Source organism: Protopterus annectens, chromosome 16.part0 (genome assembly GCF_019279795.1).
Source record: "Protopterus annectens isolate FY-2018-M chromosome 16.part0, PAN1.0, whole genome shotgun sequence".
In the NCBI taxonomy this organism is placed as follows: Eukaryota; Metazoa; Chordata; order Ceratodontiformes; family Protopteridae; genus Protopterus; species Protopterus annectens.
This window is the reverse complement of record NC_056750.1, coordinates 560,636,895-560,654,736: the sequence shown is the minus strand read 5'-3', so window position 1 is coordinate 560,654,736 and position 17,842 is coordinate 560,636,895. Positions and strand designations below refer to the sequence as shown.

Here is a 17,842-nt window from a genome sequence, read left to right as displayed (position 1 = left end):
TAAATGCCATTCCTTAAATTCAATTATTTTCATTCTGATTCCTATTGCTTCAACGCACTTTAATTCTTGCTTAGTCCTAGAGGTCACCAGCTGCAGGGCTCTTCGCAATTATGCAGGAAGCTAATTCTATGTCCTTCACTCAGTGGCCAGAAGTTCATTGCGTTTTTTTTTTTGCTACAAACTTTAGGCACGATTGCAAATAAATGTTCTGAAAAGATCATCTGGTTTTCCGTTGCAATGGAGTAAATTACATTTCTGTGGGGTTCACTCATTAAAAAAAGACTTCTGATTGCTGAATATATTCTGCCCACAGCACTGTTATTTTATGGCTTCAGAAAGCAGAATTCACTGAAGTGGCTTTACCCATAATATCTTTGCATGGGATTCACTTTGGCTACACTGAATTAAAAATGAGGATCTAGACAGCAACCTGCATGTTAGAAAGTGATAAATCTCTGTGTATACCCTAGACAACCTGTGTTTAATTAGCAGAACAGGCTTTGGCAAAACTGGTGAGACGGTGATAGTGCAAGCTCTATGTTAGAGTCTCTTTTGGAAACCAGACAGCGCATACATATGTGAGTTACTCCACCTCAGAGTTCTGGAACATGATAGATATAAAACCCATAAACAAAGAAAAATAATCAAAAAAAATTTGGTAAGAAAATTTTTTTCTAAATCTGAAGAGAGAGATAGGTAATAAAATATTTATTGTTACATTCGTCATCATCATCATTCCTCTTTTTCTACATGGGGTTGAGGTGGCATGTCAGCAGTCATCATCTCTCTCTCTCTCAACTCAAGGCCAATCAACTACCGTCTGTGACAGCCGTGCCTGGCTGTTGCAGGTCTTGTCTTTGCTGAAAGCTCTTATTTCCTCTTGCTTTCTGCCTGTCTTTTCTAAATCTTCTTAACCAGATTGTTTTCTTCTTTTCTACACATGTGCTTAAATCATCACAATTTGTTCTTTGACAGTCTATGCAATTGGAGTTACTTTGGCTTTTGCTCAGATTTCTTCATTTCTTCATCCGTCCCACAATGTGCATCCTACCACCCATCTTAGGCACTTCATCTCAGTCAGCACTAGCTTCTTACTCAAATGTCTTTATTTTGTCATTTGTACCACAATGTGCATCCTACCACCCCCATCTTAGGCACTTCATCTCAGTCAGCACTAGCTTCTTACTCAGATGTCTTTATTTTGTCATTTGTACCACAATGTGCATCCTACCACCCATCTTAGGCACTTCATCTCAGTCAGTACTAGCTTCTTACTCAGATGTCTTTATTTTGCCATTTTTACCACAATGTGCATCCTACCACCCATCTCAGACACTTCATCTCAGTCAGCGCTAGCTTCTTACTCAGATGTCTTTATTTTGTCATTTGTACCACAATGTGCATCCTACCACCCATCTCAGACACTTTATCTCAGTCAGCGCTAGCTTCTTACTCAGATGTCTTTATTTTGTCATTTGTACCGCTATGTGCATCCTACCACCCATCTCAGACACTTCATCTCAGTCATTGCTAGCTTCTTACTCAGATGTCTTTATTTTGTCATTTGTACCACAATGTGCATCCTACCACCCATCTTAGGCACTTCATCTCAGTCAGCACTAGCTTCTTACTCAGATGTCTTTATTTTGTCATTTGTACCACAATGTGCATCCTACCACCCATCTCAGACACTTTATCTCAGTCAGCGCTAGCTTCTTACTCAGATGTCTTTATTTTGTCATTTGTACCACAATGTGCATCCTACCACCCATCTCAGACACTTCATCTCAGTCAGCACTAGCTTCTTACTCAGATGTCTTTATTTTGTCATTTGTACCACAATGTGCATCCTACCACCCATCTCAGACACTTCATCTCAGTCAGCACTAGCTTCTTACTCAGATGTCTTTATTTTGTCATTTGTACCACAATGTGCATCCTACCACCCATTTTAGGCACTTCACCTCAGTCAGCACTAGCTTCTTACTCAGATGTCTTTATTTTGTCATTTGTACCACAATGTGCATCCTACCACCCATCTTAGACACTTCATCTCAGTCAGCGCTAGCTTCTTACTCAGATGTCTTTATTTTGTCATTTGTACCACAATGTGCATCCTGCCACCCATCTTAGGCACTACATCTCAGTCAGCGCTAGCTTCTTCAACTGCTCTGCCTTCACTGTCCATTCACTGTCCATATTGTTTTGTTCCATACAGAAGTACTGGTTGCACCACTGTTTTGTACAACTTACATTTCACCTTCTATGGCATTCTTCAGTCATACACTACCGCTGACACTTGGTGCCCGTTGGTTGCAGCCTTTCTGGTTCTAGCTTTGACCTCCAAACTCAGACTTCCCTTCTCCTCAACCAATTTTTTTAGATGGGCAAGTCTCTCTGCTATCTGAAATTTTTATCTTCTACTCATGAATATGGTCACATTTTAATTCTCAAATTATTACTCTGCAATGAGTAAAAATGTCTCCATCAGACTAATGAAATATACCACTGTGGCTCAATTCATTCTGCTGTGTATACCTTATAACTCATTCTTCAACATATTACAATAAAAAAGGCAAGGCAACATGTAAAAAGGTAATACTAACATTAAAAATATACATGCAAAAAGTATGAATGAGTATTTAAATGTGAAGATTTACTGTTTTAATATAAATATGAATAAGTAACACTAATTGGTTCAACTGTGCTATAATATGCTCATGTAGGCATGGTCCACGAAGTATGATAACAAACAACATTGGTTATAAGCCAAAGTTTTTAGCTTTTTAATTTAGTTCTGTTTAAGATACAGATTTATCAAGGAACATGAGACTGTGTTATGTAAAGTAACTTACTCTGTAACATTAAGGTGACCTTTTTCTCTACGACTCCCACCTCGTTCTCTGCCACACACCTGTATTCCCCAGCGTCACTGTTCTGAAAAAAGTAAAAAACAACACACCCGTTACACATAATGGCACCAAATAATGCAATCATTTCATGTTTATTACTCTCCTGACCACTCCTCCCTCTTTCTCTTTATCCACTTTGTACCCCCCTTCATGCCACGGGATGATCAAATAAAAAGAAATGCTTGATCTTTGGTCATCAAAGGCAAGCAGCTAGGTTTATAAGCTACCTTTATATTCAGTACAATAAACGTATGATACATTTTTTGTAGTGTACTGAGGTGTATGTGGAACATATTTTCTCATTAAATTGGCCGGGTTATTTGTGCCAGTTTGCTTGAGCTTCTGTTAGTTGAGAACATAACTTTTCAACTGAGTAGAATTTTTCACATAGCAAGAAGTCTTCTTTCCTGGACTAATCTGTAAAGAATGACTATTTTAATATTGTGTAATACTGTCAAAGTCTTGTGAGGGGCGGCCACGGTGGTGCAGTGGTTAGCATTGCCGCCTCACAGCACGAGATTCTCCGGTTCGATCCTCAGCTGGGGTGCCTTCTGTGTGGAGTCTGCATGTCCTCCCTGTGGTCGCGTGGGTTTCCTCCGGGTGCTCCGGTTTCCTCCCACATCCCAAAGACATGCTGCAGGTGGACTGAACACTCTAAATTGGCCCTAGGTGTGAGTGTGTGCATGTGTGTGCCTTCTGTGGAAGGTTGGGTGCCGGGCTGGCAACTCGACACCGTAAAACTCCACTGCCAATCATGAGTGGACAAGGTGATCCACTGTGGCAACCCCTAACCGGGAAAAGCCAAAAGAAGAAGAAGAAGACTGTCAAACTCTTGTGAGTCTGAAGCACACAAGTTGTCACAAAATACATCTCCTCACAGCAAGAGGTTCTCTGGTTCGATTCTCGGCAGGAGTGTCTTCTGTTTGGAGTTTGCATGTCCTCCCTGCATTAGTATGGGTTTCCTCCAGGTGCTCCAGTTTCCTCTCATGTTACAACATGTTACAAAGACATGCATCTGGAGCATTTCTCCCCAAGCCTCTGCTGAAAACTGGCTTTGTTCCAAGTCGGACTTTCCCAGTAAACAAATGTGAAATAAAATATATTTTTTATATATATATATATATATACATATATATATATATATATATATATATATATATATATATATATACATATATATATATACATACATACATATATATATATATATATATATATATATATATATATATATATACACACATACACACACACACACATTAGTACATGTTCATAGGTACTTACCAGGTATTTTATCTGTGAAGATCTTTGTAAACATAGCCATTCCCATTAACTTTTTATTGCTAATACCAGAAGTCAGTAGTGTAGTAAGGGTGTGGTGAAGGGGGGAACCACTCTAGACACAAAGGGCTAAAGGGTACAATTTGACAATTTAAGACCTCTTGCAGAAGCTTTCTTTTCTAGGTACTGAAATGTTGTACACAGAGGCATTTCAGCAGTTTTTTTTTTTTTGCTCTTCAACTGAGCTGGGGGTAATTAGGATTATTACTTCAGAGGGGGGATAGATGCATCTATACAGTTATTCATGTGTGCATAGAATTTGGTGATAAAGGCTTCCACATTAGCAGTGGGATCATTGAGTCGGAAGGAAATGTTGAATTTAGCCAGATCATGACTCGGTTTCAGTAGATTAGCCTCGGCATAATATCTTCAGTCTTAAGGTAAACATGACTGATTGTAGTACAGCTTGACCAGGGAGGGAGTTACAGTTGATAGCTGTTTGATATTGATGATGACTAACTAGTCCAGAGAGTATGTATTGATGAAATCCAGAAATCTATGGGCATACTTATTAGAGTATGTGTATGGCTCCCATTAAATGGAGGGGTAGTTGAATTCCCCCTAGGAGAATGGTGTTAGGTTTAATGCATAGGGATTCCAAACAAGTTAGGAAGGAGATGCAGTCTGAGGTCCTATAGTTAGCCATGATGTGACAAGGGACTTTATTAATGGTAATTTGGATGTGGAAGAGATCCACACCTTTATGTTGTCTAACTAGTCTGGATGTCTAGTGTTTTTTTTTTGTTACTTTACAAATATGGAGTCTTTAAGTGCCTTCATCTATAACAGTGAGCCTGAACATGTGGCAGGCATTGAAACTCTGCACTGATGGGGTGCTCTTTTGAACTAGGTCTCTGTGAAGAGGCACATATCAATGTTTTTCAGGGTAAGGAGTAATTGTAAGGAGTAGAGTGTTTTGTTAAAGCTCCTCTAGCATTGGGTAGCAATACCTTTATGTTAGCTAGGTTCTGTTATGTTATGTTGGAAGCTTTAGAGGACTGACTGCCTAAAAAGGAACTATGGGATGGACAAAGTTTTAGCTAATATACAAAGGCCTTGGGGGATAGGTGCAGGTCACCCTTTGCAAAGTAGTGTGGACTATCTACCTTTTCCTTCCAGGCTGATATATACTGGACTCCCTTTGAATGACACCAGAAGTTAGGTCAATCATTGAATTCAGCAACCTTTTGTTTGTATTGTGGCAGTATTCTTGGTGATGATAAAATGATGCTCAAGGCTGGGTTCAGACCTGCCTCGGACACATGTTCCAAGAGCTCCATCATGTTTTTCATCACATGATCTAAGGAAGTACACATCATGTCATTCACACCCACAAGTCCTGTGACTGTGCCATATGCATACTTGTGGTACAAGGACTTAAGTGTCTCTGTGGTGAGGCAAATCCTGGCACCTGATAGGCAATGGACTGTGACCTTATCCGTGCACATCCTGGTAAATGGTGCATAAGTGTGTCACACAAAAGATTTAACTGTGACTAGGATGTAGGAGTGTGTTGAGATTTTCCTTATGGGCTTTTGTACAGAGACACTGTGACTCCTTGAAGTATGGCTCAAGGTGGGTGTTACCTGCATTGCGCTTTTGTGAGATTGCTGAGGATAACTGTTCATTTAGGAGGCCTTTGTGGTTTAGGTGTGTTACTTTTCAAAGCCTCAACAAATTTAGGTATGTGTGTTTGGTCTGATCTCAGTGTTCATAGGTTCATTGGTAGTACTATGCAATTGGTCTGAAGACTATTTCAAGCATGGCCAAAAAACCCTATTCAGAATGTCCCTCTAGCCTCAAGGAGGGTAATACAAGATATACCAGGAGGGAATTTGAGGCTGCCCATCCAATTATCTAGGTTTACCTTGAAGGCAGCAAAGGCTGTACTCTGCTTGACAAGAAGTGGACGTTTCTTCCAGAGGTGAGGGATACATTCGGATATGAATCTATAACATCAATGTCTTATTTATCTGCTGATAAAATTTTAGTTCCTTTAACCAAGTATTTGATGCACCATTAGTTCTACATAGGAATAGGAGATTAAATAGGGCTGGATTTTTCATGGCATGAAAGGTTAAATGTAGACCTATACAGAGGAGTCTGTAAGGGATGGAGTGCACAGAAAGGGATGCCGGTCTGTCCTGATAACTAAGACTTCTGTTCTTTTTAGTTATGAATCTCTGAGCTCTCTTAAGATGTGTGATATGTATAGATAAATAAATGCCAAAAGGTGCATTACTTTTGATAATGGGTCTGACAAGTCATCAATGTTTGTGATAGATTTAGTTTGGTATTGTCTAGTACTGACAACTTTCTCATTGTTTGTAAGCACCTGTGTGAGAGTTCTGCCTCCAATGACATTAAATAACTGCATCTCTGACACACACAGTTTGAGTTTAAATATGAGGTGGTTGTCAGTAAACATGTGATAACTGCTATCTTGTCCTAGGATGACTCTATTTGACTCAGAGGAGTAACAACGCCTGAATCCAGGGTGTGCCTGTTTGATTAAAATAGCTGGAATTCAATAAGATGGAGATCTGAACATTTTCTTTGGAAGAGTTGCTGATTTGAGTTACACTGGTGCTCCAGTCCCTGTGGCCAGTTAGGAGCTGGTGACAAACTGTGGCACAGTTATAGAAACCTCTGAAACTTGACTTGCTTCAAATGCCAGGTTTCCAGTGCCAGCATTCTACTGCCTGCCACCAAAGGGGCTACAGGTAGGTACTCCAATGAAATAGGCACTGGGGCTAAAGGGCTGACAAAACTGAACCTCTCTCTAACATCTTAAGTCCCAGGTGGGCTGATAAGGTATCGAACATGATGCACTTCCTCCCTGGTGACTCCTTAACTACCTACTCATTTTGCAATGCCAGTATTACTCCCCAGGGGACTGTTTATTTCCTCCTTTGTATGCTTGCCATTTGGTGAAGGGATGAACATCTCATGTCCCAGCTGTAAGAAGCTTTCTGTGGTCCAAAAAGGCCCCGAGATTTCTGGTGTGGCAAAGGAAGATTTTTTACTGAAAACCTTGAAATGCTGTAAAGCGTAGACATAACTTACCCAAGCAAAAGATTCACTCTAAATTAAAATTTGGGGGGTTATTTATTTCCCACAGGCACACTTGCTAGTGAGTTTTCTTTATTTTTTTTTTGAGGGATGTAATGGGCCACCAAAGATGTTCTTCCAGAAAAGTTGAATGGCAAGTAATATAAACAGCAGCAAAAACTTTTGTAACTAGTAAGAAATGGAAAAAAAAGCATAGCGTATTACTTGTTATTATACAAAGTAGCCCAGAAGGAAAACAGAAACTTTTGTAAATCAAATGACCATATACTTCCTGCAGCAACAAAGAAATGAAGATGGCACAGGCCACTCCCCACCCCCCTTTACAAGTGGGGAACATGATGACATCATCAGAATGCAGAGGGGACTAGCTCAATTCTGGGGATGTCCAACAGTTCTAGAAGTCTGGTTAGATGTGTCTACATCCAGAAGCAGATAACTGCCACATAAAGGGAATTATGCTGTAGCACTAATGATTCTAATGACCATTCGGGTGTAGTCTTATGGAAAAATCATACAACAAAAAGTACAGTTTTGTACCTACCATAAATGTAGATGTTCGAAGATCCACATTGCTGCAGTCCTAACACTTGGGTAGTCCGCTGTCCCTCGGTCGGCCCGAATATCAGAGTATAAGGCTGACGTCGGTCAAGGTGCATTTGACTGACATCAGAACGTCAGGGTACAAATGCGCATGACCGACGTCATATCCTCAGTCTTTTCTTGCCCCAGATGTCAGAAGACCCTAAAAAGAAAGGTCAAAACCCATAGACAACAACTAAACAACCAACCAGCCTAACACCAAAAATATATACAATATATACAATATACACAATATACCTCAGATGGATAACCCAACCCACACAACCACCTCAAACTACAGAAAGGGAAGGAGTGAGGGTAAATTGGATTGCAGCAGTGTGAATCTTCGAACATCTACATTTATGGTAGGTACAAAACTGTACTATGTTCTTCATCTCACATTGCTGCAGTCCTAACACTTGGGTAGAATCCCAAAGCAGAGGTAAGGGAGGATGGCTAAACTATAATGAAGCAGGAGCTGCCAAAATGCCCTGCAACACAGCAGTGGCAAAACCAGCCCTGGATTTAGAGTACAATGGAAGGTGGTAATGCCTAGAGAAGGTATGCACTGAACTCCAAGTGGCTGCCTCCAAAATATCCTTAGTTGCCACCCCCTCAAAAAGCTGTTGAAGTGGCAGTAGCCCTAGTGGAATGAGGCCTAATCCCAGCTGGAATCTCTTTGCCATGATGGGAATAACAGAAAGCAAAGCAAAATCCAATCCACTTAGAAATAGTTTGTTTTGACACGGGCTTGCCCTGAGAGCACAAAGCAAAAGAAACTAATAACTGCTGAGATTGTCTGAACCCTTTAGTTCTGTCCAAATAATATCGCAACTGCCTGTGTACATCTAAAGTGTGCAAAATCTTTTCCCCTTTATTTTGGGGATTTGCATAAAAAGTAGGCAAATGAATAGTTTGGTTTAAAGCCACACTAGAAACCACTTTAGGCATAAAGGAAGGATTAGTACGTAAAGATACCCTATCCTTATGGAAAATTAAGAAAGGCTCAACTGCCATAAGGGCCTGCAATTCAGAAACCCTTCTTGCAGAGGTAATGGCCAACAAAAAGCAGTCTTCCATGACAAATATTTCAACTCAGCAGTAGCTGCAGGCTCAAAAGGTTGTAGAGTGAGTTTCTCCAACACAAAATTGAGATCCCAAGCAGGAGTAGGAGCCCTTCGTGGGGGTCTTATATTCTTTGCCCTCTAAGAAATTGCTTGAACAAAGGATGAGAAAACAATGGTGGGTCACAGTCGTAGTGAGCTGAAATTGCTGCAGCATGAATCTTAATAGAAGAGAAGGACAAACCTTTGTCTAACAACTCAGTAAGATATTGAAGAGCCACACTTAAATCAGGCTCAGAAACATCCAAATCCTTAGCTGCACTCCAAAACAAAAATCTCTTCCATTTATCTGCGTACACTTTCCTTGTACTAGGCCTTCTAGCTTCCAAAATCACATTCAAAACTTGTTGTGGAAGTTGAGACCCTCTATGGTTTAAAACAGAATATGCCAGGCTGTTAGGTGAAGAGAGTGAAGTTTGACATTGAGCAAATGACTGTCCTCCTGGGACAACAGATGTGGAATCAAAGGCAAAGGCCATGGAGGCTTCCGTACTAGACTTCTCAGTAATGGGTACCAGTGCTGTTGAGGCCAATCTGGAGCTATCAAAATCATCCTTGGCTTGTCCTGTCTGACCTTCAGAAGTACCTTTGGGAGGAGAGGCAGAGGTGGAAAGGCATACACATGAAGATTTTTCCAACTGAAAGAAAGAGCATCCACTTTCCAAGCTGTGGGATGAAACCTCTTTGTGCAAAACTTTGGCAGCTGGTGGTTTAGTGGAGAAGCGAACAGATCTATGTCTGGAGTTCCCCAGGACACTGTCAATTTCTGAAATACATGAAGATCCAGTTTCCACTCGTGGGGATCCATGATTTGTCTGCTTAACACATCTGCTAAGGAGTTCTGTGCTCCGGCAGAAACCTTGCCTGAAGACTTAGATGTAAACTGAGAGCAGTCTCCCACAAAATCATTGCTTGCCTGCATAGAGGATAAGAATGTGTTCCCCTTGCTTGTTGATGTACCACATGACAGTTGTGTTGTCTGTTAGAATCAACACCTGCCCTGGAAGAAGTAAATCCTTGAAAGCTATTAATGCAAACTGGACTGCTAACATCTCCTTCAAGTTGATATGTAGATGCTGTAGTCTGACAGGCCACTTGTCTTGTATCCACTTTCCGTTTAGATGAGCTCCCCAAGCTTTGTCCGAGGCATCTGTCGTTAAAATTTGTCTCGCCTCTGGCGGGTCACAGAGAGTCCCTTGTTTAGGTGACATTCCTGAGCCCACCACAAAAATTCCTTTTGAATGCAAGGTATTATTGGAATGACAGTGTCCAGATCCTGGCAGTGCTGTGTCCATACATTTTGAGATACCATTGCAACTTCCTCATATGCAGTTTGGCATTGGGAAGCACCAGAATACAAGATGCCATGAACCCTAAGGCTTGAAGGACTGTCCTTGCAGTCAGCCCGGACTGAAGAGATAGATGATGGAAGTAAAGGGAAAGATTCTTTTGTTTGTCCGGGGTTAGAAAGGCCATCTGGGATGCTGTATTCAGTCTTACACCCAGAAAGCACATGTCTTGAGAGGGTACTAGACTGGACTTTATTTCGTTCACAGAATACCCCAGGCATCTTAGCACTGCTATCACATATTCCAAATGACGAAGAAGACCGTCCCTTCCTTGAGCCAGAATCAGGCAATCGTCCAAATAAGGATAGATTTGTATTCCTTTCAGCCTGAAGAAAGCTATCACTGGAGCCAGAACTTTCGTAAATACTCTGGGCGCAGTAGATAAGCCAAAGGGCAATGCAGAGAACTGATAGTGAGAAGTCCCAGTCCAACGAACGCAGATACTTCCTGCAACTTAGCCTGATAGGAACATGAAGGTAAGCCTCCTTGAGATCCAAAGTTACCATCCAGTGATCCTTGCCCAGCAGAGGTAAAAGCTGTTGTAACGTCAACATTTTGAACTTGGGAATGTCCAGATAAGTGTTGAGGATAGATAAATCCAAAATTGGTCTCCACGTGTTCCCCTTTTTTGGTACAAGGAACAGGCGAGAATAAAATCCTAGGCCTCTTTCTGGCATAGGAACCGGCTGTATGGCCCCTATTTGGAGTAACAGAGAAATTTGCTTGTGAGCCTCTATTCTTTGTTGAGGAGGAATGTCTGGCATGCCTTTGAAAGGAGGCAAGGTATGGAAATAAAACCTGTAACCGTGATGTATGATATCCAATACCCATCTGTCTTGGGTAATCAAACTCCAATTTTCTTTGAAAAGTGCCAACCTTCCTCCCAAAGGTGCTGCCAGGCGAGAAGGTTCTGGCAGCTGAAAAGGTAGGTCATTGGGTCTGTTTACGAAAGGACTGACCCCTGCCCTCACCAAGACTGTGCAGGAGAACTCCCTGTTCTAGGCCTGAAAGAGCCCTGACCTCTGCCCCTGCCACGTCTAGATCTACCCCTAGACTGGGAATCATAAGAAGGATACGTCCACCCCTTAGTAGGCCAATTTCTACTAAACTTAGGAGGCTGAACCTGCAAAAAATCTTTAACAGTCTGCATAGACTTAGCCTTGTCTTCCATTTTCTTTAAAACTGCCTCAACAGGAGAACCAAACAAGACATCAGATTGCAAAGGGCATCCAAAATCCTAGTTTTAACATGGTCAGATAAATTTTGATCCCTCAGCCAGGCATGCCTGCGAAGAACTGACCCAGTGGCAGCCACCCTAGACGAGGCCTGTACAGCATCAAAACCACATTGCAAAGAATGCTTACCCACCTGTTCAGAAACATGCACTAAATCTTGTAACTCTTTACAATCAATACCTTCCGCCAGAGCATCAACCTTAGATTTCAACTGTGAAAGGAGATAATTTTGATATTTCAACATGTGAAACTGGCAATTCAAAGCTCTCATGGCAAGAGTGGAAGAAGTATAAACTTTCTTTCCCCATCTATCCAAGGCCCTGGCCTCTTTATCTGCAGGAACCGGATTCTTGACAACAGAAGCCTTAACACCCTTAGGCCCCTGGCTAACAGTTTCTGGGTCTGCCCTAGGACTAAGATACTTATGAGCTTCAGGCACCCTGTAATACCTATCTGGTTTAACAGGAGCAGGAGGCAAAGAATCAGGATTAAGAGAAGCCTCTGCAAACACATCTTCCACCACATTCAGAACAGGAGGTATAGCCAAAGGCCTATGCTGGGGTAAAACAAAAATTCCCTAAGCCTTTTCCTGGAATCAGAGAAGTCCTGACCTTCCCATTTAAAATGCTCTCTCATGGAGTAAAGGGTCTCTGAAAAGAAAAATCCTCAGGAGGAGAAGCAGAAGGAGTAGAATCATCCACATCAGAATCAGAATAATGAGAATACTCCTGCAAGTCTTCAGCCAAGACTCAGACACATCGAAGCCTGCTCATAATCCCCAACACTGGTTCCATCCTAGGCCTCTTATCAGGAGGGGCATAGAGCCTCTAATTAAAGTAATTAAATCTTCTGCCATTTTAAGCATGTGCTTCTTGGGCACAGAACCTGAAGAACTAGGAGTGACACCCACAGAAGCTAAACTAGACCTGCCTCTAGGAGAAGCCTTGGAAGCAGAAGAGAGGGCCTAGACCCCTTAGGAAGGGAGGGAGAACAGTTATCTGAGAAGCCCCTACAGCCTGACCTGCCTCCTGGGAGGCCACATCCTGTAAAATCAAAGTTTCTCCCTGGGACTCCAGAGAGGCCTCCGCCGAACCACGGTTCCACTGACACCTCTAAAGAACTGGCGTCCGGTTGGACGACTCCTCTAACCTAGGTTTAACTGCCTTGTCCTTGCGCTTCTTTGAGGAAGCGGCCGGAGCATCCGACGGCATATTGTAATTGCACCGCTTCCCAAAGACCAACCTGGCACAATCCAACCTTCGCTTTATAGTGCGTTTATTGAACCTAGCACAAAAGCGACACCCAACAACGTCGTGCTCAGGTCCCAAACAAGGTATACACAAATTATGGTAATCCCTATGCGGTATCTGTTTCCCACAAGAAATACAGTTATTCACTTTTTCTGACATCCGGTAAACCACTGAGGCAAGAAAAACAAAATATTCTAACGGGGTACTTAACCAACTCTGACTTCGGTCTGAAACTCCGAATTCGAAAAATTTCAGAACGCCGAATGGCACTTGCAACACTGCTTCTGCATCGGACCATGCGGCAAAAAAAGACTGGGGATATGACGTCGGTCATGCGCATTTGTACCCTGACGTTCTGATGTCAGTCAAATGCGCCTTGACCGACGTCAGCCTTATACTCTGATATTCGGGCCGACCGAGGGACAGCGGACTACCCAAGTGTTAGGACTGCAGCAATGTGAGATGAAGAACATCCAGATCATTTAAAGCCAATGAGGTTAAAGGTTCTTTTACAAAGTCAATGTTTTCATATCAGCATTAATGAGATAATGTCTCTTGCCCTGAGTGCATCAGCCTGACTTTCAAATTACTCAGATTTATGTGTTAAATTAATAGCTAGATTGATGATAACTGCTCAGTGATTCTCATGATGTGAATGTGTGCTTTTGGTATAGAAGGATAGAATGGTGCTATAACGGGCAAAATAGGACTTTCAAATAATGAACAGAGCAGAGTGAATGCAAGACAGGCTGAAACATAAATATGAAATATAAAAGTATGAAACTGTACATAGATGTGTGCAATAAGATTCATCATCAAAGGGAAACATATAATGGAGTACCATAATTACAGTTGTAATTACAATTTTCAATAACACATTTTATAAGGCAGTTATGCTGCCAGCTAGTTCAAGATAAATGAAGAAGCAAAAAGGAATAGGATATAATATAACACTATGCAAAAATGCTACTGTTTCTCTAGAGAAAAGCTGCAAATGTGATCATCAAAATAAGATTTTATTTTCAGATCTGATTCCTGGCATTTGGCTCAAGTCTGACTGTAGTTAAAGAACTTTACCTACTAACCAGGACTAACAGAGCAATGGGGACTGCAGGCAATGTGCTGTGACTCTGGCAATCCAAATAAAACAAAACTGTTGAAGTATAAAACAATTCAGTGATTGTATCAAGCTGTATTCTAAAACACTGACATGTCAAACAATTCTGTGACTGTATCAAGATGTATTCTAACAGGCAGATAAAATCTTGGCAGTTATTCATAGGTTGATACTAGGCTATGTGCCCTAGGGCACTTATAAGCCTAGCCAGAGTGTGTTTGGCTTTCGCCACCCTTTTAGATTAGTAGACTGTGCCTTTGAATAGTAGGTCACAGAAGGTAGCCCTTTTAAGGTTAGTTTACTGTGCCTCTGTCTAACAGGGACACAGAAGAGATCCCAGGGGTAAACTTACGATCTCCCATCCACTCGTCAAAGATTTCTCTTGAAGACGGTCAGTGAGGGGCTCTGCCTAACCTGGACTGGGATTTTGTTCCAGAGTGAGGGGAGCCTCTGGGATATGAATCTGTCCCTCCAGCATGTCCTATTTATTTCTGTGCTGAGGTTTAAGTCCTTGAAGCGTGTAGCTCTAAGGGATTTGAATTTCCTGAGGGGAGCATGTCCATTAATTCTGGGTTGGACATGGCTTTATACGTCAGGCACAGATCGCCTCTGAGTAGGCGGTAAGCAACTGAGTAGAGCTGGAGTTTCTTTAGCCGAACTGCATAGGGCATCGGTTTGAGTCCCTTGATCCTCTTGGTGAGGTACTTTTGGGGTCTTTCCAGTTGCTGCAGGTGTCGGGTAAGGTACATCCCAAATGGGGCATTGTATTCAATTATGGGCCTGATGAGTGATGAGTAAAGGGGCACAATGACCTCTCTTGATCTAGATGTGAAACCTTTCGTGATAAGGTGGGCTATATAGAAGGTCTTTCTAACCACTTTGACAAGTGATTGTCAAAGGAGAGATTACTATCTACTTGGGTCCCCAAATCCCTAATTACTTCTTCCATACTTAATGGATTACCACCTATGTGGTAATTTGTGGGCACTTTGTTTTTCCCCAAAGGGGATGAATATCTATTTTTTGGCATTTAGCTTTAGGCCATGGCTCTGGCACAAGTTATCCGTCTCTGTGAGACCCTTTTGGAGGATGCTTGTGTCAGCTGGAGAGTTGATTATGGCACCCAGTTTGCAGTCATCTGCAAACTTGGTCAGCCATAGTCCTCCTGTGATAGCCTGTACCTCAGAGAAATATATACCAAACAAGAGAGGTCCCAGGACTGAGCCTTGTGGGATGCCACTTGTAACTGGTTTAGAGTCTGACATGGCACCTGCAATTCTGGCCATGTGGGTTCTATCCCTGAGCCAGTTTGCAACCCATCTTGTGACATAGGGGTTGATATTTAAGCTGGTGAGCTTATTTATGATGCCCAAGTGGGGTATTGTGTCGAAGGCTTTTGCGAGGTCCAGGTAGGCTGTGTGGACTACCTTCCCTTTGTCTATGGCCCTGATAACTGTTTCAAAGAAGTCAACCAGGTTCAAAAGGCAAGATCTGCCCTTAACAAAGCCGAATTGGGTAGGATCCAGTGTCTGGAGGTTCCCAATGTCTTTGTTTATGAGTTCCATGATGATATGCTCCATAGCTTTGCAGACCAGGCTAGTCAGGCTTATAGGGCGATGGTTTCCGGGGTCCATTGTGGCACCACCTTTGTGGAGTGGGACCACTGTTGCTGTACGCCATTCCTTGGGTACATATCCTGTAGTAAGGCTGAGATTGAACAGTGACTTTATGTGAGGGTTAAGTTCTTCTTGAAGCTCGTGTAAGATGCAGCCCGGGACACTGTCTGGTCCCACTGATGCTGTGTTTTTTGCTTTGGAAAGGGCAGCTCTCACCTGTTCATCTGTGATGTTGGAGGTTACACTCTGTTTGGATAGACATTTGCTCTTTTGGGGGGGATGGGGGGAGAGAAATTTGCACTGAACCTGTCTGCTAGGATGTTGGCATGTCTGTGGGTTCAGTGTATCTTTTGTCATTTGCACTAACTCAGAGCATATCTGGGAGTTGCCACCCAGGTTCCTGACATAACTAAAGAAGGCCTTGTGATTATCTTTAGTGTATTGTGCAATTTTTCTTTCGAAGCTGGCCTTAGATGATTTTATGAGGGATCGTAGTTTTTTGCTAGTACTGATCAGAGATGCCTTCCCTTTTTGGGATTTTGCTCTATCATGTAGTAGCTTCCTCCTTCTGTTGTATAGCTTATTTATGGCCGGGGTCCACCAGACAGGTCTCCTGCCTTTGGGGGAGTGAGTCTTGGTTTTATTTGGCATAGCAAAATCCATGCATTCCTGTAGGTGTCCATAGAATGCGTTTGTAAAGGATTCTGCGGTTTGAGCCGTATTTTCCACTGGCCCGGGGGCTTTTGAGGGATACCACCTTGGTTTCGAGAAGTGTGAAGTTTGCTTTTGAGAAGTTCTTCACCATGTTTTCCTTGGCTGGGGGTGGGGATGGGATATGGATGTCCAGTGAGATTAATTTATGGTCTGACCTTACCAATGAGGGGTATACCTCTGGTGTGGAACATAGAGTCCCCATGTTGGTGATGACCAGGTCCAATATGTTTTCCCCTCTTGTGGGGGTGGTGACCAGTTGTTCCATAGCATTCGAGTTTATAAATTCTAGGAACCGTTGGGAAGGGTGTTGGGGCTTGAGTAGTTTTCCCAGTCAATGTTTGGGTAGTTGAAGTCACCCAATATAATGGTGTTTGGAGAGACCTTCATATTCTCCAGTGTTCTCAGGAAACTGAGTGGGGTTCCTGAGTTTGGGAGGGTGGTCTGTAGCAGGCTACAAACTGAAAGTCAGTTTTGCCCACTGTTAGTTGCATATGGATGGTCTCCGATGCTTTGTGCAGTGCCACTAACCTGGAGGTGTGGGTATCTTTGATGTATATGGATACTCCCCCTCCTTTTGTGGTTCGGTCTGAGTTTTGTGGCTGAAAAGCATGGTATGAAGTATAACCTGATAGTGCTGGGATGCTTTCGGGAGCCTTGAACCAGGTTTCTGTTACTGTACAGATATTGATATTCTCCATACTGAGGAGAGCCTCGAGTGCGTGCATCTTGAGGTTTAGACTTCTGGCGTTGAGCAGCATTACCCTTAGTTTTTTTCATTTTGTTGTCTATGGAGGTTTGTCTTTTGAGCCTTGCCTAAAAAAGGCACTATGGGGGTGGCAAGAGCCTTAGCCAGTATTCGAAAGCCCAGGGGTGACAGGTGCAAGCCGTCCCTAGTGAAGCAACGTGGCTTGTCGAGCATGTCATCCCAGGCTGACAGACACTGGATCCCCTTTAAATGACACCAATGCTTTAGCCAATTGTTGAAATTTATCATTTTGTCTTTATACTGTGGCATCATTTTTGATGAGGGCAAGATGCTACTCAAAGTCAGGGTCATACCGGCCTGGGCTACATGATCAGAGAGATCCTCTATGTCTCTCTTCATGTAGTCCAGGGAGGTATGTCTCAGGTCATTCACACCAGCATGGACAATGACGGAGTCATACTTGTACTTGCTTTGGAGTGACCTGAGTGCATGCGTTATGTGGCGGATCCTGGCACCTGACAGGCAGCTTACAGTGACCTTCTCCTTGTTCAGTCTGGTGAGTGGGACGTCAGTGTGTCTGACAATAGAGTCACTTATTACAAGTGTATTAGGTGTGTTGTTTAGCCTTAAGGGCTGTGACTGTGTGGCACACTGACTTTGTGAACTATGTGATATGTGGGTATTGTTATGGGGTAGGGTTTGCTTGGATGTCTGCTTTGGAGGTCTCTGCTGCTTAGACAGATTTTTATTTAGAGCCTCCGAGTATGTTTTTGTGTGTTTATGTGTTTGGTTTGCTGATGCGGTAGGTCTATGTGAGACTGAAATTG

The 17,842-nt window shown here is 42.5% G+C and overlaps 1 protein-coding gene across 2 annotated transcripts in view; it reads right to left on the bottom strand.

Annotated features, from left to right (window-relative positions):
- Nucleotides 1–17,842, bottom strand: part of HMCN2 (hemicentin 2) — a 2,554,053-nt gene that overhangs the window by 479,512 nt on the left and 2,056,699 nt on the right. For both annotated transcript variants that reach the window (XM_044058392.1, XM_044058391.1), the window contains exon 69: nt 2,856–2,937. In XM_044058392.1, coding sequence (XP_043914327.1) covers nt 2,856–2,937 — 82 coding nt within the window. The remainder of the gene's footprint in view (nt 1–2,855; nt 2,938–17,842) is intronic.